A 25,620-nucleotide genomic window follows, 5' to 3' on the forward strand; every position below is an offset into this window, starting at 1 on the left:
TACACGTGACCAATAGCATGCCCCAACCCACAGCTTTTCTCATTGCATGAAGTGATATGAGGCATGCAGGAAGGGCACAGGTTCTATGTGAGCACCAAAGCACCCACTGCAGGTGTTAGTGTGGCCCAGAAATGACACTGTTGAGAGGAAGTGAGATACATAATGAATGACAGAGGTCATGGTGAGGCAAAGCATGCAGCACTGCACAATACACATGGGGAAAAACAGCCCTGACAGCTTGTCTGTCCTTCCAGGATAGCTGGATGCCAGTGAAACATGGACACTTTGGGGAGCTTATGAATACAGGACACAGCAGTTTTGCAGGAGCTCTATTCCGACTCTGGAAGAACTTTTCACAAGAGAAAAGAATGTTGTTTATGTTTGCCACTTGGCTAAATATAGGACTCCTATCTTTGCATTAGTTTCTCTTCAGATACATGCTCCTTTCTCCTTTCCTTCCTAAGCACACCCAGTCACACAAACAAAAACCAAATGAGTTATAACTAATCAAACTAGTTTTCTTCAGGTTGGAAAGGAAAAGCAGTAATACTTTGATTTCAATTTCCAAATCTATGGGAGGTGCTCAGATATTATCTATCACAGCACTTCAAGCTCCTTGCTGCACTGGTATCAAGTGGCTCCCAAGCAGTTAAAAAGCAACAAACAATCACAAAGATGTGTTTTCCCATCACTTGTCTCTCCCATTTCTGCTTGTGAACAGAATCAGCAAGCAGAATTTGTAACTGCGGGGTAAAACCGGGAGGTTTCTGCACATAGGAAGAGCTTTAAAAAGGCTACATTTATTTTTGGCTTTGGACCTCTAAGACCAAGGTCACTTTTCCTCCCATTAGGAATGAGACATTATGTCCAAATCTGGTCTCAGCAACTCCTAGAGTCGCAAGCTTCCTCTCTTTGGGTACTTTGAGTGTTCAGTGGAGAAAGCAATGGGCATAATCAGAGAAGAACTGATGGAGCCTGAATTAGTTAGGCCAATTCTATGGAACTTCTCCAAACAGCAGCTTGAAGTGGGGTGTTGAAATCCGGGTTGTAGCTGAAGTTAGCATTAAAAATACTAGCAGCGTCAAAATTATTTATATCTCTGATTTACAGTATAATTTGGACACAAGATAAAAAGTTGGCATGTTCACAGCAATATGTGTTGCTGTGTCAAGAGGCCATAGCATGTTTTCATGGTGCAAAGCTTTATGCTAAAGCTGCCTTATCTCAGAGTCTGCTGCTGTATACTTCGGTGATTTATTTCCCCAGCATGGATACTTGGGACTCTAGAAGCAGCTCAGAAGGAGCCAAGAAATACAAACACAACAGTGCCTTCAAAGAGCCTGGCATTAGGAAGGAAGCAAGTTCTCCGTGTGCAAGCCCTCCTTCCACATGCACAGCACTGGCATTATTTGGGTTAGACTTTCTCCAGGTGTCCTTCCTCTGCCACCAGTTTTCATTACGCATTATAAACAGATAATCCTACTTATACATCCTGCCAAGCAGACAGAGCTGAGGCCCGTTTGTATACTGCTGCTGTTTAACTTGCCTAATAAATATTTCAGTGGCTTCATGGATGAGGGACAGTTACAAGACAGCTCCTCAGGAAGCACTTCCGAGAGAGGAAGAATATTTGAATCCTGTGGTTTTGCTGTATTATTCTCTGCTGTGTGTCTGGGAAGGAGAAGAGCCCTGTTGTAACAAGTAATGAAAGTTGCAGACAGGTGGGAGGCTGTGGCTGTGCTTTGGCAATGGAGAGCAGGAGGTAATGACTCTGGTACCTGTTCCTCACTGTGTCTGGGTCAAAGGTACCAAAACGTAATGGAACAGTAAAGTTTTATGAACAGAAACATTAAGTAACTTTGTGTAGAATACAAAGATACAAAGGCTGAGGAAGTTGGGGCTGTTCAGCCTGGAGAAGCTGTGTGGAGATCTCAGGGCAGCCTTCCACTGTCTGAAGTGGGCTACAAGAACACTGGAGAGGGACTCTTCACCAGGGGCTGGAGGGATAGGACAAGGGGTGATGGGTTCAAACTGAAACAGGGGAGTTCAGGTTAGATATAAGGCAGAAGCTCCTCCCTGTGAGGGTGCTGAGGCGCTGGCACAGGGTGCCCAGAGAAGCTGTGGCTGCCCCATCCCTGGCAGTGTTCAAGGCCAGGCTGGACACAGGGGCTTTGGAGCAAGCTGCTCTAGTGGAAGGTGTCCCTGCCTGTGGCAGGGGGCTGGAACTGGATGAGCTTTAACGTCCTGCCCAACACAAACCATTCTCTGGTTCTACGACTCTATGTAACCTTAACAAGCCAAAGACAGAGCCATGAACTCAGTCCACAAGCCTCCAGAAGCTGAGAAGCAAAAAAGTGGGAGCTGTTGACGATGGGCACGAAAGCCACCAGTTCTTTGTGCTTGCCATGAGGCACATTGGAGGAACCTTGTGCAGCCTTTCAGAGGGAGGGAACTGGGGAGAAGCACAACCGCAGCAGCCAAACTCATTACCAGCGAGCAGATTTCCCCTTTACATCCCGTTTAAGGTGACACTGAAGGAGTTCCCACACAACTTTCCACACTGAGAAACACGAAAACTTCCCTCAGGGCGAAAACACCTCCACGACAGCACCTTCACCCGGCGAGCTGGACCCAAACAAACACCGCCACCCGCCCCGGGGTGGAAGGGATGCCACCTTCCCTCAGGCATCACCTGGTTTGGGCGGGCTGAGCCCTTCCTCTTCCTCCTCCTCTTCATCCCCCTCCATGAGGCGCCGGCTTTGAGGGGCCTGGCCCCCCATTAGCCCGCAGCGGCGAGAGGAGGGGGCGCGCGCAGCACCACGTGATACACCAGCCTCCCCCCCACCCCAATCCATCCCCACCCCGGCCTTCGAGGAGGGGCGGTGCGTGTCACGTGGGCGTGGCAGCCAGGGTGGATCACGTGATGCGGGCGGCCCGGAAAGATCCGAGGAGGAGCGCCGCCGCGGCCGCCATTTTCCTGCGGAGCTCAGTGTGTGTGTGCCCGGTCCCCGGCCGGGGGAAGGCGCGCAGGGGGAGGGGACGGCGGCCGGGGGAGGGGGGTGGGAGGAGGAAGAGGAGGAGGAGGAGGGGTCCGCGCTCGGGTGACAGGTCCGTCCCTGAGGGCGGAGCGGGGGCCGCCTGCGGCGCGGCGGGGAGAGGAGTCCGTGTGTAGCTCCGTCCCTCCCGGCTAGTCCTTCCCCCCGTCCCGGCCCCTGAGTAGGCAGCGGAGCCGCTGTCGGTTCCAGCGCCGCCAACAACCCGCCATGTCCGGCCAAAGCCTCACCGACCGCATCACGGCGGCGCAGCACAGCGTGACCGGCTCGGCGGTCTCGAAAACCGTTTGCAAGGCCACAACCCACGAGGTTATGGGGCCCAAGAAGAAGCACCTAGACTGTGAGTACCTTGGAGGGATGGCGGCCGGACGGCTTCCCCCGTGCCCGGCCTGTCCCGCGGTCCTGTGGAGCCGAGTACCGGCTCTGGGGATGCCTCCTTTCCCACTGGTAAAGGCTCGTCGGGCAGAGGAGCTCCGTGTGTTTCGGCGCAGGGCATTCTTATGGCGGGGGTAGGGTCGGGGACGTGGCGATGGAGATCTTGGGAGAGGCTGCTCAGTGTCTCTGCTCTCCAGAAGGGGCCTTACTGGCTCTATGCACAGGGCCCTGGACAGTGTGAGCTCCTGAAGGGCAGGACCTGCCCCGTACCCCTTCCTTGGGCAGGGAGAACCAAGCAGAGGAATGGGCTGTAATTTCCTTACTAATCGATCTCATTTGTGTTTTGCGAGGGCAGCACTCCCCCGTTCTATAGAGGGAGTTTCAAGAAGGAATAGCTGACCAGTTACCTTAATGCTTTACCACAGTCTACTAGAAAAAAGAATATTGCTTCGGTATCATTCTTATAACTCTTCCACACAGAAGAGTATGTGAAATGAGTGCTTGAGGGGCTATTCTCTCTAGGGAAGGGTGGTGTTCTTAGTCTTGCCTTCCTGGTCTGTTCCCTTCACTTGGGAAGATGGGCCTAAGAGGGCTTCTTTAGACCTTCACTACCTGAGCTTAACATTCCATACAGGGACTGGCCGTTTTCCGGCTTCTATTAAAAACGGAGCCAAGGTGGAAAGGTTTAAAATGTTTTCTGTCAGCTCCATTCCATCCAGCTGATTATGAAGAGGATGATAAGCACTGAAGTTCGTATTAGTGTGTCTCCCATTATGCTGTAGGGTCACAGGACTGAGGAAGTTCTTGGCTCGAATACCTGATTATCTTACATCTGTTTATTCTAGGCATTTTAAACACCCTTCTTTTGCCTCCTTGTCATCTCCTGTCCTTACCCCCCAGTATGTAAGGAAAGATACTGGAGGGAGATGTATGGCTATCCCTTCTGTATATAATCTGTAATCTTTCTCCTTTCCTCCCACTCACGTCTGTAAGGAGAGTGGTGGGTCTTCATGTGTCTTGAATATGTGTCTTCTGGCTTCCTCTATATCCAAATGATAAGACCAGATAATAGTACTAGGATTAATTGTACATAGTTATTTCTTCTTTTCACCAAAGCATGTCTGATTTAAACCTTTAAGTTCATGTTCTGTGAGTACCTGAGAGGGATATGATCAATTTTATAGGGTAGCCCCACAAGAGTCACCTCAGTTTCTTGCTGGTATTCCCTCTTCTGTTTCATCCCTTGCCTGAAGACTGGGTAGTAACTAGGTGGCTTTTGGGCAGCCCACAGGGTCAGAAGGCTGAGGCTTTAAGTACCCTAGTCTCGGGTAGAGAAGACAGCTTGTCATATGGCTTCTATATGAAGTCATGGTGTTACTGGATTTCACACAACAGAAGGGAGGCTTTCTGGAAACAAAACTTTGTCAGGTTTAGCCTGGAATAAGGCTAAAACTCCGGTTTTGATAATAAGCCATTTAGCAGCTGAATTATTTCATGGTGTAAGCTTTATGAAAAAGAACATCAAACTGGCAAGTTCTTTTCAGGCTGGTGTGTGTATAACAGGGTGCTGTTCTTGCTGGGGACATCCGAATTGAGTCTTATAAGATGCTGCTGTAGAAGGGTGCTTGAACTTCCTTAGAAAGCTGTCTGGTAGCTGCTGGATGAGAAAACCACTTCTGTATTTCCTTTGGCTACTCCAAACTGTCAATCCCAGTTCCTGTTTCTTTCCCAGAGATTTTCTTTAATCAAAGCAACGCAAACTTGGGTTTTTTAAAGTAGTTTTACTACTAGTCACTTCTTTTTTTTTTTAGTGGTTAAAGCAGATCATGGATAGCTAAGTTTTGTGTGCTGCCCCTAATACCTTTGTTAGAACTTTCTGTTCCTGGCATCAGGAAATGACACATGGTTTTGTATTTTGAAGATTTTCTTTGTTCATACCGTTTATGGTTGTATGTTTAAAAATGAATGCTTTCTGCTGTGAGTCCAGCCCCACCTCTGAGTTATTTGTACATATCTTCCTTTTACAGCAAGCAGTGTAACTACCAGGGAAGTCCTGTGAACTGACATCTCCCTGTGAGTGACACTCAATATACCCGTCTTCATAGGTGGCATGCTGCTTAAATACTTTCCTAATTGGTGTTTGTTGTGATAATGACAGTTAAAACTTACCTTGTTAAAGGTTGTGTCCTGGATGGGTTGGTAAGCTGTTTCTTCATGCTGTCCTGGAATGAAGTCTGAGTTTTGTAGCACTTGCTGTGACCCTGACATGCATTCTTGCTAATGTGGTATTTGTATGGCTTGCACAGATCTCAGTATCTTTCTGATCTTGTTTCTGGGATTCTTTCTTTACTAAGCTTGAGCCATCATGAACACACTGAAGTAGCTCAGTCTCATATTAACCCCTACAAATGTGGGCAAATCCAACATACGTACTTGTGCACATGATTATCCCTATACTTCTTTATCTTGCCCTTGACTGCCTGTGGGGCTCCAAAACTTAAGTGCTCACCATTCTAGGCTTCTATATTCCCTCTGTATTTCCCTCAGTGAACATTACCTTAATAATCAGAGTGTAAAAAGGCACTCTTAGCCCATGATGATAGGATATTCTTTAGAGTAATGATATTTTTTCTCTCCCGTTACAAAGCTTAGTTGCTTGGTTGGTTTGAGGGAGAAATAATTCTAATTTACAAATGGACATGGCTCGTGATAAGTAGCAAAAATCATCTTAAGGTCATATCCTTGCACTCAGGATATGTTGGTTTTAATTTTCTCCTGTTTCGAAAGTCCAGTCATTTGGCTGGGGTAAGGATTCTGTTTTGTAATGTAGGTGCTGCTTTTGTGATGATGGATTGCTGCTTTTGCAGCCATCAGGCAGGTTTAATAGTCTTGAAACCCTCAAAGCATAGTTCTTTTACAGAAAACCCAGTTTCACTAGGACTTTGTCCTAGTTTTCACACCTCTCTGAGCAGTGAGAGCTCAGAGCTGGTTTGTGGGTTTAACTTGGGTGCTGGGATTTATACAACCCTTTCTTTCCTGTTTAGCTTTTTGTTTGTTGTGTTCAGTGCTGTTTAGTGATGCTAAGAACAAGTGCTTTAGGTTGTTTGAATGTAAATGGTACTGGAAAACATGATGCTGGGTTTCACTCCTTTCTTTTTTTAGATGATTTTTAAGGAGGGAAGGGGAATTCCTTGCATAGGTATGTGTGGTGGGTAATGAATATTAGAAAACCCAGAAGATCGACAGTTAATGCCTAGTAGAAGGTTTTACTGTGTCAATTCAGTTAAACCACTTTAGCAGCGATATCTCAACACTATAAAGATGTTTGTGTACAAGCACATGTTGTGGAGTGTAGTTAAAACAGCTTTGATGTGAAACATCCTTAGGGTTGGGTTCTTGAATGAGTACGACATAGTAACCCCATCTGCTTGTAGCTAATGGAGTAGTGCTCTTTAAAGGAGAATGTGGATGGATGGCTTGGAAGGAAGTTGCAATGCTGTAATTATCCATTCTTAACAGGAAATCTCTCTATAGTTATGCCAGAGCTTAACTTCCTTGACTCCTTATTGTGAAGAAAAATCTGTGTTCTTGAGGAAGATGATAAACCAAAACACTCCCCTGCACTGGGAGATGTTTGCGAGAAGCTGTATAAATGGAAGTAAACTGTGCTTATGGGAGCTTGTGTAGCTAGTTTGGTTTTGTCTAAAGGCTACTGCTAGTGTAGATAAAAGTCCAGCTGAAGCCTTGCTTTATGTCTGTGTTGGGGCCAGCTGCTGTTTTCCAGATGGGAGTAAGAAGAAGGTATCTTGCAGAACTGAAGGACAAGGATCACTCCTTTTCCCTGTTTCTCACAAGAGATTTGTAGTAAAGCTGGAAAAAGCAATATTTTAAGTGCTCGCTTGCTTTTACATTCTGAAGGGTAAGTGGGTTACTTCAGTGATGTAGTGAGTTAACTGCTGGTGTCTTTGGATGCTACCATGTTATCCAGTAGGAATAGATTATCCACGTTCCTTTTATGGTATTGTAGTACTTCACCAAATCCTTCTGGGTTTGGCAGGATTACCTGAAGTTTCTCGTGGCTTTGCTTCCCATTTTCTAGTTGACTTAAATACCTGGAGGCAATCCATTGTTGCCTCCAACTATTCTGTGTAATTATTTCAAATACAGATAATTGCATTATTACAACTTTCTTTTGAAGTACTCAGGTTTTTTTGGCCTGGGTGCTTCCATGACTCCTTTGTCATTCCCTCCTTAGCGAACTTTTCCTAACTTCTTACTAGAATTCCTTACAAATGTTTGTGCCTTTTAGGAGAGGACAAGAACTATCACCCTCCTCTAGACTGCCAGAGGGCCAATTTTCTACCACAGCTGCTCATTTGCAGCAAGAATAGCCATTTAGTTCTGCAGCTGTTGTTTTATTTTACTTAGCCTGAAGCAATATTCTACTTCGGATGAAGTAAGAGGCAGGAACTAAAGAGAAGCTGTAGGACACCTGCAATCAGCTCACTGTGAATCTTCATACTGTCACTGTTTACCCTCAGCTGTGGTTAGTCAGGTGTCATGTAACTTTGGGCTGGAGCTGTACTTGTGAGTTTTAGTTCTTTTAAATGGTGCTGTCATCTCTATGTTCTAAAAGCAGTGCTTGGAGCAGGCAATTCCTTTGCAGTTCAGCCTGTGACCTCATGCTCTATTTTAGTCTTTAGTTCCTAATCCTAAAATCAGTTTCTGATCTGTAGATGTGAAAGTTCTAGGCTGTTCATGGTGACTTGGTGCGCAAAGTAGCGCTAGTTTGCGTAATAATACAAAAGTGATGACTTATCCAACATGGAATCTAAAGCTTCTCTTTTTTTGCTTTGTGTATGTTGCCTTGTATAAAGTATGTGATCAGTGAAGGACTGATAGTAGAATGCTGGAAAAGTTAACTTTTAACATGACTGGCATCTTGCTCTCCCTACAAAATGCACCATGTTTTCTGAAGCAGAGACACCTTTTGCATCTATATCATAGAATAGTTAGGGTTGGAAAGGACCTTAAGATCATCCAGTTCCAATCCCCCTGCCATGGGCAGGGACACCTCACACTAAAGCATGCCACCCAAGGCTCTGTCCAACCTGACCTTGAACACTGCCGGGGATGGAGCATTCACAGCTTCCCTGGGCAACCCATTCCAGTGCCTCACCACCCTCACAGGAAGGAACTTCTTCCTTATATCCAATCTAAACTTGCCCTGTTTCAGTTTTAATCCATTACCCCTTGTCCTATCACTACAGTCCCTAATGAAGAATCCCTCTCCAGCGTCCTTATAGGCCCCCTTCAGGTACTGGAAGGCTGCTATGAGGTCTCCATGCAGCCTTCTCCAGGCTGAACAACCCCAACTTTCTCAGCCTATCTTCATATGGGAGGTGCTCCAGTCCCCTGATCATCCTCGTGGCCTCCTCTGGATTTCTTACAACAGTTTCATGTCCTTTTTATGTTGAGGACTCCTGCTTAATTTGAAAGCTTTATTTATTTATTTATTTTTTTACAGCCTTCCTAAACTTAAATTTTTAAATTAAAATCTTTTCACTCACCAACTCTCAAACATTTTAAATATGCTACTTTAAATATAGTTCACTGGTCTACTATTGATCAGGCATAGACACTCCTGCTTTCTGTAAGCTGTGCAGAAGCTGTTCCTCAAGCACATTAGAATAAATCAGGTGAGTATTGTAGATGACTTGTTTATAAAATCTTCAAGTCATGTACTGGGCCAGTTAATAAACATTTCCAAATAGTTCGGAATACAACTTTAAAGCAATAATCTCAAGTATGCACTCTTACTTCCGAGTGTCTTGGCAAGCTCCTGCTGCAGCAATGAAAACTTTGCTTTGTGTTAAAGAGATGGGGTTTTGTCCATCAGTTTAACCAGTTAGAGTTCCTTCTGGTTGAAGACTTGATGCTGGAAGTAGGTGTGAGTTGGAGCTGACTGTTATCTTGGCTTAGGTAGGAGAGAGATTTTAGGACTGATTACATCAGCACAGATTAGAAGTAAACAAGAAATAACCAGCCAAAAAGCTGCAACCAAGTGGAAAGAAGCTGATGTTGATATAAAACTGTAGGCTTTTGGTATTTTTCTTGTTCTTCTAGTAGTTTTCTCCATTGTGAAATGTGATTGAGCAGGCAGGGTATGACTTTATTGAGTATATATCTTTCTAAACTCAGAGAAAGTAGAAATACTTTGTATTTCACCTTTAGCTTTACATTAGAACCGTAGCAATTAGCTGGCAGTTTCTAAACCTCAAAATACTGTTAGTAGATTTGGTGCTACCTTGTGATACCCCCAAGACTTCTAATGGCAAGTCCAAGTTAGGAGTAATATGTGAGAAATCTGGCACTGAGATTTGAGAAATCAGGGGACTAAGCTGTATTTAGCTGTGTGAAAGTAACTTTAGGAAGTTAAGCTTTTCATGAGGGCTTAGCAAATACACTGGATTTTCCATTTGTGACTAAACGTCTTCCGTGCTGTTTTGCTAAAGGAGCTTTATTAAAGTAATGCTTATCTGGATCATTTGTAATATTAAACATGAGGAAATTGGGATTTTATAAGTTCTACCTCAAAACAGAGTGTGTAAGCTAACAAGATCTATACCAGAATTTAACTTGGCACTCTCAGTTCCTAGCCTGAAGTAGAAGAACATTTCCTGAACAGTGGCGTAAAGGGAAATTCTGTGGTTTTAGTTTAATTCCTGTGTGACTTACACACAGTCTAGAAAGTTACAAACCCCACCTTTTGTATTCTGTCTCATTTTGAACTCTCCTATATAACTTCTTTCAGCCCTATTCACTGTGGAAGAGCTCTCTGCATCAATCCCTTTTTCCTTTTCTCCTAACAAGAGACCTTGGAAATCTTCACTTAATGTTCTTTACTGGTTCCTCCCAAGCAAGCAGCCCTTCACTCCCAGCATCCATATGTTCTAGCAGTGGTGCCCTTCTGCAGCAGTGATTCTTTTGCTTATGTAGGAAGTGGTAAGTTGGCACGGGTTGAAACTGCTCTGGTATTTCACATATTTACTCTAAATATGGTACTTGCAGTAGCATGCAGCTCAGCTATTCCAGTTGCCAACTGTGTGTTAGGGCATCAACAAAGTATTTCTATTGGTTGTAACATTTGTCAATTTTTAGTAGTGAATTTAATACAAATTAAATCAGCAGGTATAAATCCTTAATAACATTGTTTCCTAGTAAAGTATTTAATGTATACAAGCTTTTCATATTAATAACTTCTAAAAACTGAGACTTTTTAATTCAGCTGGAAAAGGTGGTAAAGAAATTAACATTATTCCTCAATTAGCTTTGCTCAAAAACACCCCAACAAATCAAACTCAACCCACTGGTATTCAGCTGCATGGCAAAGGCTTCTGAAGTTATGGTAGCAAACTGGATCTCCAGACCCGGAGTTGGTAAGATACAAAGTTTTAAACTAAACTCAGGTTACAAGCAGAAGTAAACGTGTTTTAAGTATTCATTTCTATTTAAATACATAGATTTTTCTATGCCTTTAATAGGTCAGTAAATCCACTCAGAGGAGTTCTGGTTGTGAGTTGTTGCTTTACCTGCCAGATCAAAAGGTTGAGGGTCTTGGCTGTCAGAGGGTAAAAGTTGGTGTCTTAGAACCATAGAACCCACTAGGTTGGAAAAGACATTTAAAATCACCAAGTGTCTTCACGCTCCTCGGAGTTCTTAAGGGCTGCTTGTGACTTGCTTTACTGCTGCTGCTGTTTGGGTTCTTGTGGGGTGGATAAGGAGCTGTAGTGTGCTATGGAGATGATTCTGTACCTGACTCTTGCTGTGCAAATGTATGCTTTGTGCTTTGGATTTAGATTTGTTATGTAGTGTTGTGGCCCTCTCTTCCCCTGTTTTCTCCCTGTATGTTCAGAAATCACATCAGCATTTCACCTATGTTTGTTTGCAGTTGCCTGTGGTTTATTTATTTATTGGGGCCTATAGGGATGCTGGAGAGGGACTCTTCATTGGGGACTGTAGTGACAGGACAAGGGGTAGTGGGTTAAAACTTAAACAGGGCAAGTTTAGATTGGATATAAGGAAGAAGTTCCTTCCTGTGAGGGTGGTGAGGCACTGGAATGGGTTGCCCAGGGAGGTTGTGAATGCTCCATCCCTGGCAGTGTTCAAGGCCAGGTTGGACAGAGCCTTGGGTGAGACGGTTTAGTGTGAGGTGTCCCTGCCCATGGCAGGGGGATTGGAACTGGATGATCTTAAGGTCCTTTCTAACCCTAACTATTCTATGATTCTGTGATTCTGTTTGGCTGATATCTCTGCTGTTGCTGACAGATGGGTCGATATTTAATTGGAAATTGGGTCACACTTGAATTTGATTTATTCCCTTTCCCTCCCTCCCTCCCTGCCCAGTATTGCTGTAATAGTTGCAGCTATCATGCAACCTATTTCAGGCTATGGAACTCTATTCTTGATCTGACCTTATTTTTTATATGAAATGTTAAAGAGTGTTTAAACTCTTTGATGGTTAAGTCCCCATCCTGAGAAGGGTGGTGTAACATTATTGGATTTAATTGTCTGTCCCTTTCTGTATGTGCCAGGAGCTGTTGGTGTCCATTCAGCAAATAGACTGTTATGAAGGGATTAAAAATAACTTTCTTTTAAAAATCAGTCTATTTAGGAATATTTACTTGATTACGTGTGGCAACTCCAGACAGCTGTAGTTCATGAAGCAGTTCTTCATTTCTGTATTAATGTAAAGCCAGCTTCATTGAGCCTGGCTTACTCAGATATATATCTCCATCAAAAGGAGTGTGACCAGCAGGTTGATGCAGGTGATCCTGCCCCTCTACTCTGCTCTTGTGAGACCCCAGTTGAAACACAGTGTGCAGTTCTGGTGTCCTGAACATAAAAAGGACATGGAACTGTTGGAACAAGTCCAGAGGAGGTCACAAGGATGATCAGGGGGCTGGAGCCCCTCCTCTATGGAGACAGGCTGAGAAAATTGGGGCTGTTCAGCCTGGAGAAGCTGTATGGACACCTCAGAGCAGCTTCCAGTATCTGAAGGGGGCCTATAAGGATGCTGGAGAGGGACTTTTCATCAGGCATTGTAGTGACAGGACAAGGGATGATGGGTTTAAACAGGGGAAGTTCAGGTTAGATGTAAGGAAGAAGTTCTTTCCTGTGAGGGTGGTGAGACACTGGAATAGGTTGCCGAAAGAAGCGGTAAATGTTCAAGGCCAGGTTGGACAGAGCCTTAGGTGATACGGTCTAGTGCTGACTGTCCCTGCTCATGGCAGGGGGCTGAACTAAATGATCTTAAGGTCCTTTCCAACCCATACTGTTCTGTGATTCTGTGATGATAATGCTGTGCTCTCATTAGCTGGGGTTTATTCAGGTTACTGACTTTGGATTTGTTATCCCTTTAATAAAATTATTTGTAATATATTAATAACCTGTCAAATTCAGTAGGGGTTATTTCTCCCTGCAGTGCTTGTGTTTGTCATGAGTGCCACAGTACAGCATTGCAGAACTCAGTTTGAGTACAAGAAAGAAATGTGAAGTGTATTTTGATCATAGGAATAAGAGTCAATGGAAACCACATCTGAATACTTTTGCATTTCTGGCCTGTAGATATTTATAATAAGCATATGAATTGCAGCAACAATAAGTTGCTTCATTCTATTAGCTGTCATACAGAAAAGCTCCAGATGCATGACTCCTAGTTGTAAAGTGTTTGAAACACAGGGACCAGCACACTGGGTTGGGATGGACTGGGTACTGACTGTTATATTTAAGTTCTTGATGGTTAATAGGGAGCTAGTTCAGACTTTCCTCCAGATGTGTTCAGTTGGAATGCTTTGCCACAACAGTAGCATCATTAAGCCTCTCAAGTGTAATTAAAGCTAAACCATAAATTAAGTAAATTTCCCAGACCATTACTTTGCATTAAAAAATCTGGAGTATGTGAAGTTTGTTTCAGTGCTGAATTTGGTGTGTGAGGAGATGGAAACCCAGAGAAACTTCTGTGTTGGTTGTCAAATAGCAAGGAAAGGCATAGTTGGTTCGACCTCTGCTATTTGGAATTGTGTTGTTATGAACTTGAAGCTCTTACATTTCCAGGAGCTGATGTTCTGTTTTGCTGGGGTTTGCTTTTTGTTTACACACAGTTGTTTTATGAGGAGACTTTCTTCAGATTTAATTATCTGTAAATAAAATAGTGAATTGAAGGAGGTATTTCTGTCCTTAAACTGTCAGTGAGGAGCCTTTGTAGAGAGGAATGTGGTCTCTTGGTGTATATATAGCAGGGCTGACACAAGATGTTACAACACCTAGTTTTACTATAGCTCCATATTCTTTTTAGCTCTGCTGAGGTTTTCACCAGTGAATAGATGTTACTTTGAAGTAAATGGAATAGCTATTTTGCATTAACAGCTTTTCTTTATGAAACAATTTCACTTTAAAGACAGAATCTGGCTGAAATCATCTTTCCTCTTACTGAGGACCAAAAGACAGATGTTATTTACTTCTGCTCTTGGCTTGAGTTTATCTTAGAAGCTGTTTGTGATAGGGATGTGGCTTTGTGCATGGTAAATAGAGAAATTCCTGTCTGAAAGCTGTGGGATACAGAGGAGTTCTCTGTGTACAGCTTCCCTTATCAGTCCAGTTTCAAACTTAAGGGTTTGAAGCTCCATGTTTGCTCTGAAACTTTGTGAAACTTGATAAGCACATGAAGTGCTAGGGAATGCTCTCCAAAACTAAGGGATGAGAGAAAGAAGCTGATCTGGATTTATGAAACTCGGGTTTGTTGTAAGAGGGTGGGTTCCCCTTTGTAAGTTCATGTGCTTGATCTGTTGAAAATCAGTAAAGTTTAATGTGTGGTGCTGGAAAATACAGCTTTGTTTTCACTCCCATGTTCAATGAAGACCATTTCTGCTCCATCCTAACCTGTGTCAATTGCACTGTATTATAAAACTTTCACTCTGAGCAGCTTTGCTACAGGCTGTAAAGGATGGGTTTGCTCCTTTAGGTGTTGTGCCTTTGTAAAAGGGTGCTAGTCAAATGTGCGTTGAAGCTATACTTGGGATGAGCCAGGACAAGTTTTGTTTGCTCCAGGAGCTCCATATATCCCATGGGAGATGTTAGTCTAAATTGAAGAAGGAAGTAAAAGCTAAATTAGGCATTTCCAACATTCCTGTTAATAGTATGGAAGATTTTAGCTGTTCCTTTACTTGACTGTCTCCCATCGTGGGAGTGCTGCACAGTAAGAGTACGTGAGTGTCAGTTGGAACAGTTCTGGGGAGGTACCTGTGTTCTGATGGGGAAAGAGGTCATTTTTTTAATTCACTGGTTCTTTGTGCTCTGGGCCTCTGTTTTGCCCCATTTGCTAACAATTAATGTCAAAATCCAATCCTGAATTGGTCAGAAGAAAAAGTATGGAAGTGGCTGTCAGTGACAAATCTCCTTAAATGAGTTCAACTACTTTAAGTGCACAGTGTGAAACAGATTGTATGGAATTGATGGAGCTTGCATTAAAATGGCTACAAGAAGCACTGTAAAACCAGGTAACTTGAATTTTAGTTGCTAAAAAAATGTTAATTTAGAAAGTAGTGATAGTTTTTTAACCAGAATTACTGGAATTTTGCACTTCACCAGATACATTAGTATGGAAGGACCGGCTTCATGGGTTTTCTTATGCTTTCTCCTGTTCCTGCTGGGACAAATGACAATTAGTCCCACAAGAGTAGACAGAAGTCATATATAGATGGCTGGCATGCAGATGGCCTTTCACATAAAGAAATCACCTGTGAGGCTTAGGGGAAAGAGCAAGGAAAAGGCAGAAAGCAACACAATTTGATGTCTAGAATTCAGTTCGGACTTTATACTACATGCTTTGTTACAAAGCCTGCTATTTTTCTTTCACTGTTTCAGCATAGAGAAAGATAAACCTTAAACACGTTCTGTGTATTCAGACTGTTTTGTGTATCATCAGGGGGTCCAAAATTTGGCCTTTTTGATCTGTGAGGTACAAGCCCAAGTCCCCAACTGTGTAAACCTGTGCTGTTGTGTGATTTTCTGCCAATTGCTTTGTAGGTTGGTGTTTGATTTTTCATTGAACGATAAATATTTGAAGTTTGAAGATTTGCTGCTTTGCACATTCAGATCAGGAACTTTTTTCTTTAAGAAAACATATGATATAGAAGCAGTGATTTAAATTGCTTTTTTCTTTGGTCTGTTAACTGAGAATTGGGGAGGAAAGCTTTGCAGCAAGCTTTGGGCAAGTGTTCTTTTTGCCTCTGTATTGCCAGTGGAGGGAACTTTAATGGTAAAATCTTGAGGGTGATTGGTTTGGGGCTGTCCAGCTTCTATAGGAACTACAGGGAGAGGAAAAGTACTCCTCAGCATAACTCACTCAATGAAATCAGTTTAGTTGCTTATTAATGTGTGTTTCTGTTGACTTCGCTTTATTTTCCCCACTTCCGTTGGGCTACATCTTTTGTCACGTATAAGCTCTTAAATGAGAGCTGCAATTTTCACTGAGACCTGTTAAGCTCCGTTTAGTCAGCTAAATCAGGAAGCAATCATCTGACAGGGCACTGCTCTAAGTATTTCCTTAGAGATCAACAGAAATGTAAGATACAAAGGTTTTCCACACAGAATAGGGAATATTACATAGCTGAATTGTAGCATGATGTGTGTAAAGTTTATTCATAGTAAGAATCTAGGCTGACGCCTAACGTGCGAGGAGTTTTCTTCTGACAGGTGAGCGTCCTGCTATTTATAAGGAAGTCTATAGCATTCTCTTTTAATAAATAATATTTTAAAAAACATATATTTGGACTTCTATGTGCCAGAAAATGCATCACTTGCAGTAAGTTTATTCACTGGGCTTTTTATACTCTTGATATTAAAATGAATTCAAGTTACTTGGTCACTTTTGCATAGTTATGATGTTGGAAGATCATAATTCAATAATCATACTATTTCAGGATATGGCTTAAACCTCTTCGTTGAAGAAGTTTCCCAGATTTTTCCCTTTATCAGGTTAAATTCCCAGTTTTGCTAATTTATATGAAAAGCAGTTAAAAGTGGAGTTCTGCTTTTAGCCAATATACTGCAGGGGTAAAAGGATCTTTAATAGATGCTGTTTCACCATTAGAACCTACTGACAAGTACAGCTTCTTTTGTACAACAAACCAGCAAGAACTCTTGTCAAAAGAAGGCTTATTTCCACAAAATTATGCGTCTGGGTCCTTTTTATTTAACCAGCTATTCACTGGGTAGCCCTTTACTGAAAGTGAAGCTGTAGAGGATGCTGTCTGTCAAGACACATGTCCTACATTCATTTGGATACTTGTACAATTACACTGAATTTATTGTCCTATAGAATTCCGGTTTGCTGAGGACACCAGAACACCTGAAGTGCTGCAGGCATTCCACAGCCTGGGAAGCTCCATAGTAGAGGATGTGTTTTGGCATAAGTGCTTTCCAGAAACTGGAAAACCTTTAATGTAGAGAAGGTCATGTTGTATGGAGGTGGGTATCATCAGTGCTGCGTCTTCATCCGTAGTTGCAAGTACAATAGGCAGTAAGTACAGAGGCATATCTCCTTTAGCTCAGTATTTATGTTCTATTCTTGCTTTGAATTAGATTCTGTTTAGAAGGAAATCTAATTTCCTAAGTCTTATTTTAAAATGGGACAAAATAACATATTCCAAACAACTCTGCTAGGGTGAGTAAGACTTTGGAGAGTGAAATGAGGCAAGTATTGAGGTAGGAAAACTTTGTATCAGATGGCTTTGGTTGTTTCTTAGCTTTGGTTTTGTCTGTGAAACTGTCTAATTATAGATGCAGCTCTGCCATTTGAAGAGGGGAAAATGTGGATTGTATGTGATTAGTTCTAAAATTACGAAGATAGAATTTTGGGCTTGAAAATCTGCTGAGGGAGGTGTGGCAAGAGGTCAGGTTGGCGTTAACACTCAGTGGTAGTTTCAGTTTCACTTTGCGGTGGAGTAGTGGTGCTTTGCTACTACAAAATTGCTTTCTGATGCATCTTAAAATGAAGTGATGTGGAAGATAAACATGTAAGAAACACATAGATTACACTTGAGTGGATACTTTGTGTATTTACATGATACATATATTTAGGTTTAGAAGTAGTGCTGGAGGTGTTTATTGACAAAATGTGCTGTGCGTGAAGTCAGGTGTGTTTTCTCTGTTTAACTTTCCTTAATGCAGCATTAAGGAAGTCACAGGTGTTGGAAGGTAGCATAAGTACTTTGGGTATGGTTTTCAACAGGTTTGATCTGAATCCCATATGGACCAGGTGAGTTCTGGGTCTGGAAGCTTTGAAAACCAGCCCTTTAGCTTTATCACAAATAGGGGTATCACCAACTATAGGACTTACTCCTACAAGTTCAGGTCAGGAGTTCTTTGTAGGATTGAAGGAGGGTTCGCTACTGAAGTGAACCCTACTTAAAGGCTCACCTTGTAAAACCTAGGAGTTGTCTTGCTGCAGAATAACTGTAGAGCTGTGCTCATTGGGGTTTCTTGTTCTGCAGTGTCTGCTGTTAACAAAATAGTTTCTCTGTTCCACTAGGCTACAATGTGACTACTGTACCAGTGCTAGCAAGCTGCCAGGTATGGGCATTTGTTGGTACTTTAGGAGGTATTCCAGAGCAATCTGCAGGGATTGGCTGTGTACTATCAGCACTTCAACAGCAGCTTGTACATGTGCTTTACAAGTCTTGTTTCTAACACATATCCATTAGCACAACTTTTAATTGTACAAAGGTGTAATCACTGTGGAGTATTTACAGGCTGTGTTCCTTTGAAGCAGAAGGAGAGGTCTGTAAGTGCATGCTATAACCAAAAATTTACAGTATGCAGAGGCAGATGGCTTGGGCACTATTCTTGTCAGAGAGAAAGATAGATAACAGCATGATAACGTATTCAATGTCTGTGTGGTGGTGAAGAGGCCTGAGGGTTGATATCTTTGGCATCACATACTGATGTATCTTGGCTATCTATAAATCATGTTATGTGCCTTCTCTATGCACCTTCAGGTTAAAGCATAGGATAAACTCACATGTATGCAGACTGTTAGCTTAAAATAGCTTCATGTTTGCAGTAGGAGGTGAAAGTAGTTTTAAAGTTATACAGTGTTCAAAGTAATTAGACTTCTTCAAAACAGAAGTGTTCCATCTAATGCAGTTCATTGTGCTTCCAGCCATCCGCTGTGTAGGACTATCCACACTATAAATATTACACTGCATACTTAAATATTTATCATAATATTTAATCTATTGATTTGATATTCTAATATATTGAATTGAAATATTTATTTCAATGATTCAGATGGCTGTCACTCAAAATCAAAGCCTGCTCAGCCACCTGCCCGAAGGTATTCTCAAACTTTGTTGCTTACACAGACCCCTTAAAAGTATGTACGTGCTTTCTAGCTACTCATCACTTAAAGAAGTGGATGCATCCTCAAGTGTTTGCAGTTATGTGCTCTGAAAATGCTGACTTAATGTTGAAAAATAAGTATTTCAAATTTCACCCATGAAACATTAAAACTAGCATTTGATCAGTGAAAAAGAGTATTCGTTTCTCCCTGATTTAAACAGGCCAATGGGTTAAATACTCAGCTTGAATGTACTGCTTATGCAAGAATTGCCAATACAGGCATTTTCTTGTCTTTGCAGTCAAGAATCACCTTTAGAATATGATTCACAGGCTCATTATTAAGCATGTTTGTAAAGATAGGATCAAGGCTCTAAGTTTACAGAGAATTCTCAGTGGGAATAATATGCTAGTGTATGTGTGGGAGCTAATACTTATTTTGGCCTAGATTTCATGATAAAATGCTTTAAAAGTTACTGTAGGAATTCAATGTAGAGCAAAGTGTTCAGTGGTTTCAGCATGTCTTGTGTATTTCTCAGCCTTAGGGTGCTGAAGCAGTAGTTGATTTGTCTTGTTCAGGGGAAGAGCTCAAGGTCTGGTCTTAAGAGTAATGCAGTATTGGTAAAACTTGGAACTTTGCAGGGATGATGCTTTAGCAGAAGATAAATACTTGGATATCCAGAAAGCTGTCATAAGGAGTATTACTTTAAAGGGAGAGGAAAATCATGCCTCTACAAGTAATCCTAAGCATTCATCTGTTATGTGAATTAGAGGCAGTTAGAAGTTCACAACCTTCTTGAAAATCACCATGTATACATCATATGCAGGAAGGAAGGTTTGACAACAGCGTTTGGCAGAAAAAGCTTTATCTGGCTCATTTGTGCTGATAGGTTTCCCCTTAATGTAAATGTGTTAAACTTGGGACACATGTCTAAGTTAAATAAGTTTTGCATGTTGGAGATTGGAATTTTTGAGAGGTCTTTCAATCTACCATGGTGTTAGAGATTCATATTAGAGCAATGTGACCACTTTGAAGTACAGTAGGATTCAAAGTCAGGCTTTCACATCCTCAGCCAAGACACTTTTAGGAGCCATGGATTATGTGGTATAGGCTGATCTTAGAGACACCTTTAAAACATTAGTTTGGAATTGCTGCTCACATTTTGTGCCCGGTATGGCTGTGGATTCCTTTTCTTTGGACTTTTTAGCTTGTATTCGTTGAGCATGACTTTGCCATATGTAAACAACATCACTCTATGTGTGCTTAAAATCTATCTCCATGTGTTGAATTTGTAAGAAAAATGTGTATTTTTTGTACTGAAAAGAGCTTACAACTCTTTAAAGTGGCGTACTAAGAAAGCTTTATGAAAAACACTCAATACCAGTAAAAATCACTAATTTAGACATAGTTCACTGTGTCAAAGGAGTTCCGCAGGGAGATGTGGAATCACTGATGGTTCTTCATCTAAAGAATGTTTTGCCATCATGCCACATCCATTCCAGAGATCGATAACCTTTAACTTCATATCAGTAAGTTAAAAACATGCTTGTCTAAAAGGGGGGGAAAGTGATGCTGAAATAGCTTCAACGTTAAAAAGCCTTTCTTCTCTAAGCTTCACAAGATAACTGTGACCAGATATTTAGTACTGTTCTTTACAAGAGGAAAGGAATGCTACAGGAGGAAAGAGAACACTATGCTAAGGAATATTTACTTACATTAGTTGAATTCGAGTTGGCAGGAGCTGGTAAACACCTGAAATGAAACTTGTGATTCTAGCTAAAATAATCTCCTGGTTCTGTTGGCTGTCTGATTTTGATGAATGCAGGTAACAAACATATTTTGGGGAGTGTTTTCTACATGATTCTCTAATAGTTCATGGGAGAACTGCTTCAGCATAGGCTGTTTGCATCACTGTCATCAATTTGCAGGGTGCTTGAAGTGGAGAATATGTCTGGATCTGGTTCTGTTTGTGCTTTTGTGTTGTGTTGGAATACACCATGTGTTAACAGAGAATAGCTTTGTGCTGGGAATGTTTGCAGCTGCTCTTGAGATCAACAGTAGAAGGCAAGTTTATGCTGATAAATTGGAGTAGCGTGATAAAATGGAGTAGCAAGCATTGAATGCTTGCAAGGGCAAAGTTCTAAATGAGTAAAGAAGGTGTCAAAGTCGAGTAGAAAAGGATTATCTGAAAGTGCAGGAGCACTAGAAGAGGCTTTGGCTCATTTCATTGTCATTATAAACCACCAATGTGAGGCCACAGGAAAGATGGGAATCCTTTTGTATGCCTATAGAAGAATGTATTCTGAGACAGACAGTTGTTTTCATTATATTTGGTGCTGGGGAACTTCAGTATCCAGCCTAGAACACTATACTTAAAATACTGAAACTATAGAGAATCCAGAGCAGATCAGCTGAATTAAGATGACTGGAAAGTTAGGAAACTTTGGAAGAAAAATATTTATTAAGTAGACAGTAGTGGCTTTCCATTGTATTGATGGCTTTTGTGCAGAGGGAGGATATTCTGTCTCCACTGAGAAGGACGAGAGGAAGTTCCTTTGTTTTAGTCTGCAGCAGAACATCAGGCTTTTGGGGTATAGATCGAAGAAAGCTTGGAATTATGGAGATGTGGGATAACCACTGAAGTCCAAAGTAAGCATCTTTGGCGAACAGCAGATGATCATCGTTGAATGGTTCAGTAATATGATAGCTCTTTGTTGCTGAATGTGGGAAGACTCATCCACTTCCCTTTTTCCTCTTGTTCTTCTTGCTCTTGCATGTCATCATCTCCTCTTCTGTAGTGCCTTTTGCCAGTTGTGGTCTTCTGTGAGCCCTTTCTTTTGTCTTGCAGGATAATGGAAAAACTACGTGGGGTTGTGTCCCCTGTGTGTCATCCCCTGCCATACCACCCACCGCCACTGAAGTTAGTGTAGGAAAGTGTAATTTAAGGCTCAGTCTTGCTTCCCCATTGACGGCTCTCCTAGACTGTGTAACCAGCCCAGCCTGTTCTTGTAAATTTGTGGTGGGTCTAAGAAAACTAACTTACATGATGTGTTAGGCTTCAATCAAGATCTAGGTGTATTAAACTCTTGTTTGAAGAGTAGCAATGTTGTAGCAAATGAAGGAATGAGTAAGCTTGTAGCAGTAGCCACAAAAGCCAGCTCCAGTAGCTCTAAGTTTGTTCAGTTGTGAGCTTAATAACCTTTTCCTTATATTAAAAGGGAGAGGAAGAATCATAAAGCTGAATAAAACATGTTGTCACTGATACATGTTCCATGACTGGATGTCTTTGAGAACTCATTCCTCAGAGGGATCCAGGCTCCAACCTATAAGACTGCAGTAGCCGAGTGGAGTTTAGCACTGGTTGCTCTAAGATGGACCCATTTCTGATATGGGATTAGAGTAGGTGACATCCAGAGTCTCTGCCCAACGTGAATTATTTTATAACTTGGTGATTCTAAGTTTGTATAATTTATTTACTCTGCTGCGGCGATCTCCAATTCAGGTTATTTGCTTAAATTGAGCTTAACAGAATACCCGGAACTTTAAAGTGTAACACGATGATGCTTCCAGGATGAACAGAACTGCTTAAAATGGTCATTTTTTCCAAGGAGAAATTTATCTGATGAGCAGATAAGAGGAAGGATGTTGGTATTGGTATATTCATTTTCTAAATTGCTCTGGCTTGTTTATATAGTACACTTAGGCTTGTGTAAATGTGCCTGTAGCTGTTTCTGGGTTAATGAGACAAATGTAGTTGAAGTTGAGTATTGAATTTCCAGTATGTGGCTGAAGCTGTTGTGACAAAATTTAACACTATTTTCATGGTAGCCTTTAAAGTGTGATGGGGGCACTCAGCAAGTTAAAGGTAGGAAATGATTTGGGAAATGATGTTCCACTCTGTCTTCAGGAATGGATTCTGTACAGGTAGCTTAGCCAGACTTGTCATTTCAGCAGGATTTCTAACTGTGGAGAGCTTGGAACACTCATTCTGAATATTGGATCGAAGTGGTCATTCGGCACCTACTGGTGTGTGGAAATTAAGATGAAAAATAAAACCAATAATAGAAAATATCTTGTATGTCAGTGTTACCTATCTATTGGCTTGAGCTGCGCTTCCCTTATTTTTAACTTCTCTTACTGTTTTGTTTATTGATGCTTTTTTTGCTGATGAGCTTTGGTAGACACTCCTGCTGTTAGTCAGCAAGTCTTCATTGAAGCAGTGGTCCAGCTAAACCCATTTTTACTGTTTTTCACAGAACGTATCTCAATTAGTTTCTTACAAGTCTCAAAAATAGGATCACAATATGTTTTGTGTTGGAAAGGACCTTAAGATCATCTAGGTCTAACCCCCTGCCACGGGCATTGGCGCCTCACACTAGACCATGTCACCCAAGGCTCTGTCCAACCTGGCCTTGAAAACTGCCAGGGATGGAGCATTTACCCCTTCTCTGGGCAGCCTATTCCAGTGCCTCGTCACCTTCACTGTAGAGAACTTCTTCCTTATATCTAACCTGAACTTCCCCTGATCAAGTTTAACCCGTTACCTCTTGTTGTATCACTATAGTCCCTGAAGAAGAGTCCCTCTCCAGCATCCTTGTAGCCCCCTTCAGACACTGGAAGCTGCTCTAAGGTCTCTACGCAGCTTCCCTTCTCCAGGCTGAACAGCTCCAACTTTCTTAGTCTGTCATAAGAAGTAAAGGTTAGTCAAGGTGTTGCTGTAGGAGTAAATCTAGCCAGAGATACCTGGGGCAGGAATGCTGAGTTCACAGGGTTACTGATAGATTTCTTTAAATTCTTAGTTTCAAAGAATTGCCATTACAATTTGTAGTTTTCAGTAGGAGGAGAACATGAGTTGTATTTGAATTGGAAGAAAAAGACAAGATGCAACCTGATGAAATGAAAATGTAAAATGTTGGCTGTAGAACAAGTTATTCAACATTAAATTAAACCTGCCTCCTGTGTTATTTATTTCTGCTTGTATAATATAAATCACATTTCTTTTTAAACATGGAAAGCTCTGAACAGAGTGGGTCTTCCCAGATTTCTTTAACTCTTCCATGAAGTGTTTCCTGAGTCAGTGTATGTAGCAACTAAGATGCCATTATATGCACAGGAAGAATTGTCAACTGGGATTTTTACTGCCGGTTATGTGCAATGCATGGTCCAGATTTTCTCGTCCACCCTGTCTTGAGGAGACTTGGCTGAAATCACCTCTAAGGCTGCTGTAGAAAGCTCCTGGTAAAGCAATTTGGTACAAATGGGCTTATTCAGAAGAGAAGAGAAGCTGCGTGGAGACATCAGAGCAGCCTTCCACTATCTGAAGGAGGCCTACAAGGATGCTGCAGAGGGACTCTTCATGAGGGACTGTAGTGGTAGGACAAGGGGTGATGGGGTTAAACTGAAACAGGGGAAGTTCAGGTTAGATATAAGGAAGAAGTTCTTTACTGTGAGGGTGATGAGGCACTGGAACAGATTGACCGAAGAAGTGGTAAACACTCCATCACTGGCAGTGTTCAAGGACAGATTGGACAGAGCCTCGGGCAACCTGGTCTGGTGTGAGGCATCCCTGCCCATGGTATGAATGATCTTAAGGCCCTTTCTAACCCTAACTGTTCCATCATTCTATGAAGTTCAGGACAAATACAATTTAACCTGCAAATACAGGTATTTTCTGGTAATTATGACAACGTCTAAGTATTCACTCAGTTCTCAAATACATGCTGCTTAAAGAATATTCTACTGGGACACTGAATGTCACTTAGTGGCTCAGACTGAAATGTAGCATCACTCAGCTTCTAGCTCTGTCACTTCAGTATGCCATTTGGGGTTTTTTTGTTTTGGCACAGGTTTCATTTTCAGTGTACCAAATGTATCTCTTTGAGGGAGAAATCAAATTTAAATTAAATAAAACCTGCTTGCGTTAATGTTCAGAGCTACTTTGAGTATTGCTTTTAAACAGATTGTTTGGTTCTCTAATGAAAATTACTTATTCTTCAGGAACTTCCTAATCCTGTTTCCCACATTTAAATAAGGACATCACCTATGGATGAGGTGGGAAAGTTCTAAATTTGCCATATGCTTGCTTGAAGCTGTCTGGGTTTAAAATGGCAGTTGGAATGTGGGGAATCAGATTTGAATGTATCAGGGTTCAGAAATGATAGTCTATCGAAGTAGATTTTAATAACACACTTTACAGACAACCTCTATGTTTTGTTTTTATTTCAGTATTCCTGGTTTCTTGGGGGTTTTATGTGTTAAAAAACCTTTTGTGGCACAGTTAAATCCTGTAGTGTTGAAGTATTGAAGAACAGTGCATGTTAAAGGTTCTATAAATGTTTCAAAGGGGGGTTGCAAGAGTTCATACATCTTTCAAATGAAACTAGTATATGTTTGTGAACTCATTTCAGGTCTGGGGTTGGGTTTTTTGGCATATGTGTGGGTTTTGTTTTTGTTTTTGTAACTGGGTAAAATTAGAATGAACTCCCATAATGAGCTTGTCAAGGTGGATGGAAAAAATAACCTCCATAATCCAAAATACTTGTTAGCAGCAGCCAGTTGAAAAACCTCTTTCACTTGATGTGTTTCCCTTGGACATTTGGGAACAAGGAGCTATTTTAACTTGCCTTCTGTTCAAGGAAGGCAGATGATCTGGAAATCTGAACAAAAGGATACAACTAGGAAATCATATCTGATATACAGAGGTTGGGTAATTTTGATCCTTTATGTCACATTTCATACAAACCACTTGTTTTAAAGGAACTTTTAGTTCAATAAATGACAGACTAAAAACTG

General features: G+C 41.7%; 1 protein-coding gene across 9 annotated transcripts in view; it reads left to right on the plus strand.

Annotated features, from left to right (window-relative positions):
- The first annotated feature begins 3,053 nt into the window (after positions 1-3,053).
- The window catches only part of PICALM (phosphatidylinositol binding clathrin assembly protein), a 74,940-nt gene continuing 52,373 nt past the window's right edge, over positions 3,054-25,620 (plus strand). For 2 of the 9 annotated variants that reach the window (XM_061343386.1, XM_061343383.1), the window contains exon 1: positions 3,056-3,393. In XM_061343386.1, the coding sequence (XP_061199370.1) occupies positions 3,264-3,393 (130 nt within the window). In that variant the 5' untranslated portion in view covers positions 3,056-3,263. Of the gene's footprint in view, positions 3,394-25,620 lie in introns of all 9 variants that reach the window. The other 7 variants (XM_061343384.1, XM_061343385.1, XM_061343380.1 and 4 more) reach the window with 6 other exon arrangements.

The sequence above is a fragment of the Neopsephotus bourkii genome, unplaced genomic scaffold, assembly GCF_033783945.1.
Source record: "Neopsephotus bourkii isolate Nb327-2 ecotype Australia unplaced genomic scaffold, CSIRO-AGI_Nbou_v1 NB_1825, whole genome shotgun sequence".
In the NCBI taxonomy this organism is placed as follows: domain Eukaryota; kingdom Metazoa; phylum Chordata; class Aves; order Psittaciformes; family Psittacidae; genus Neopsephotus; species Neopsephotus bourkii.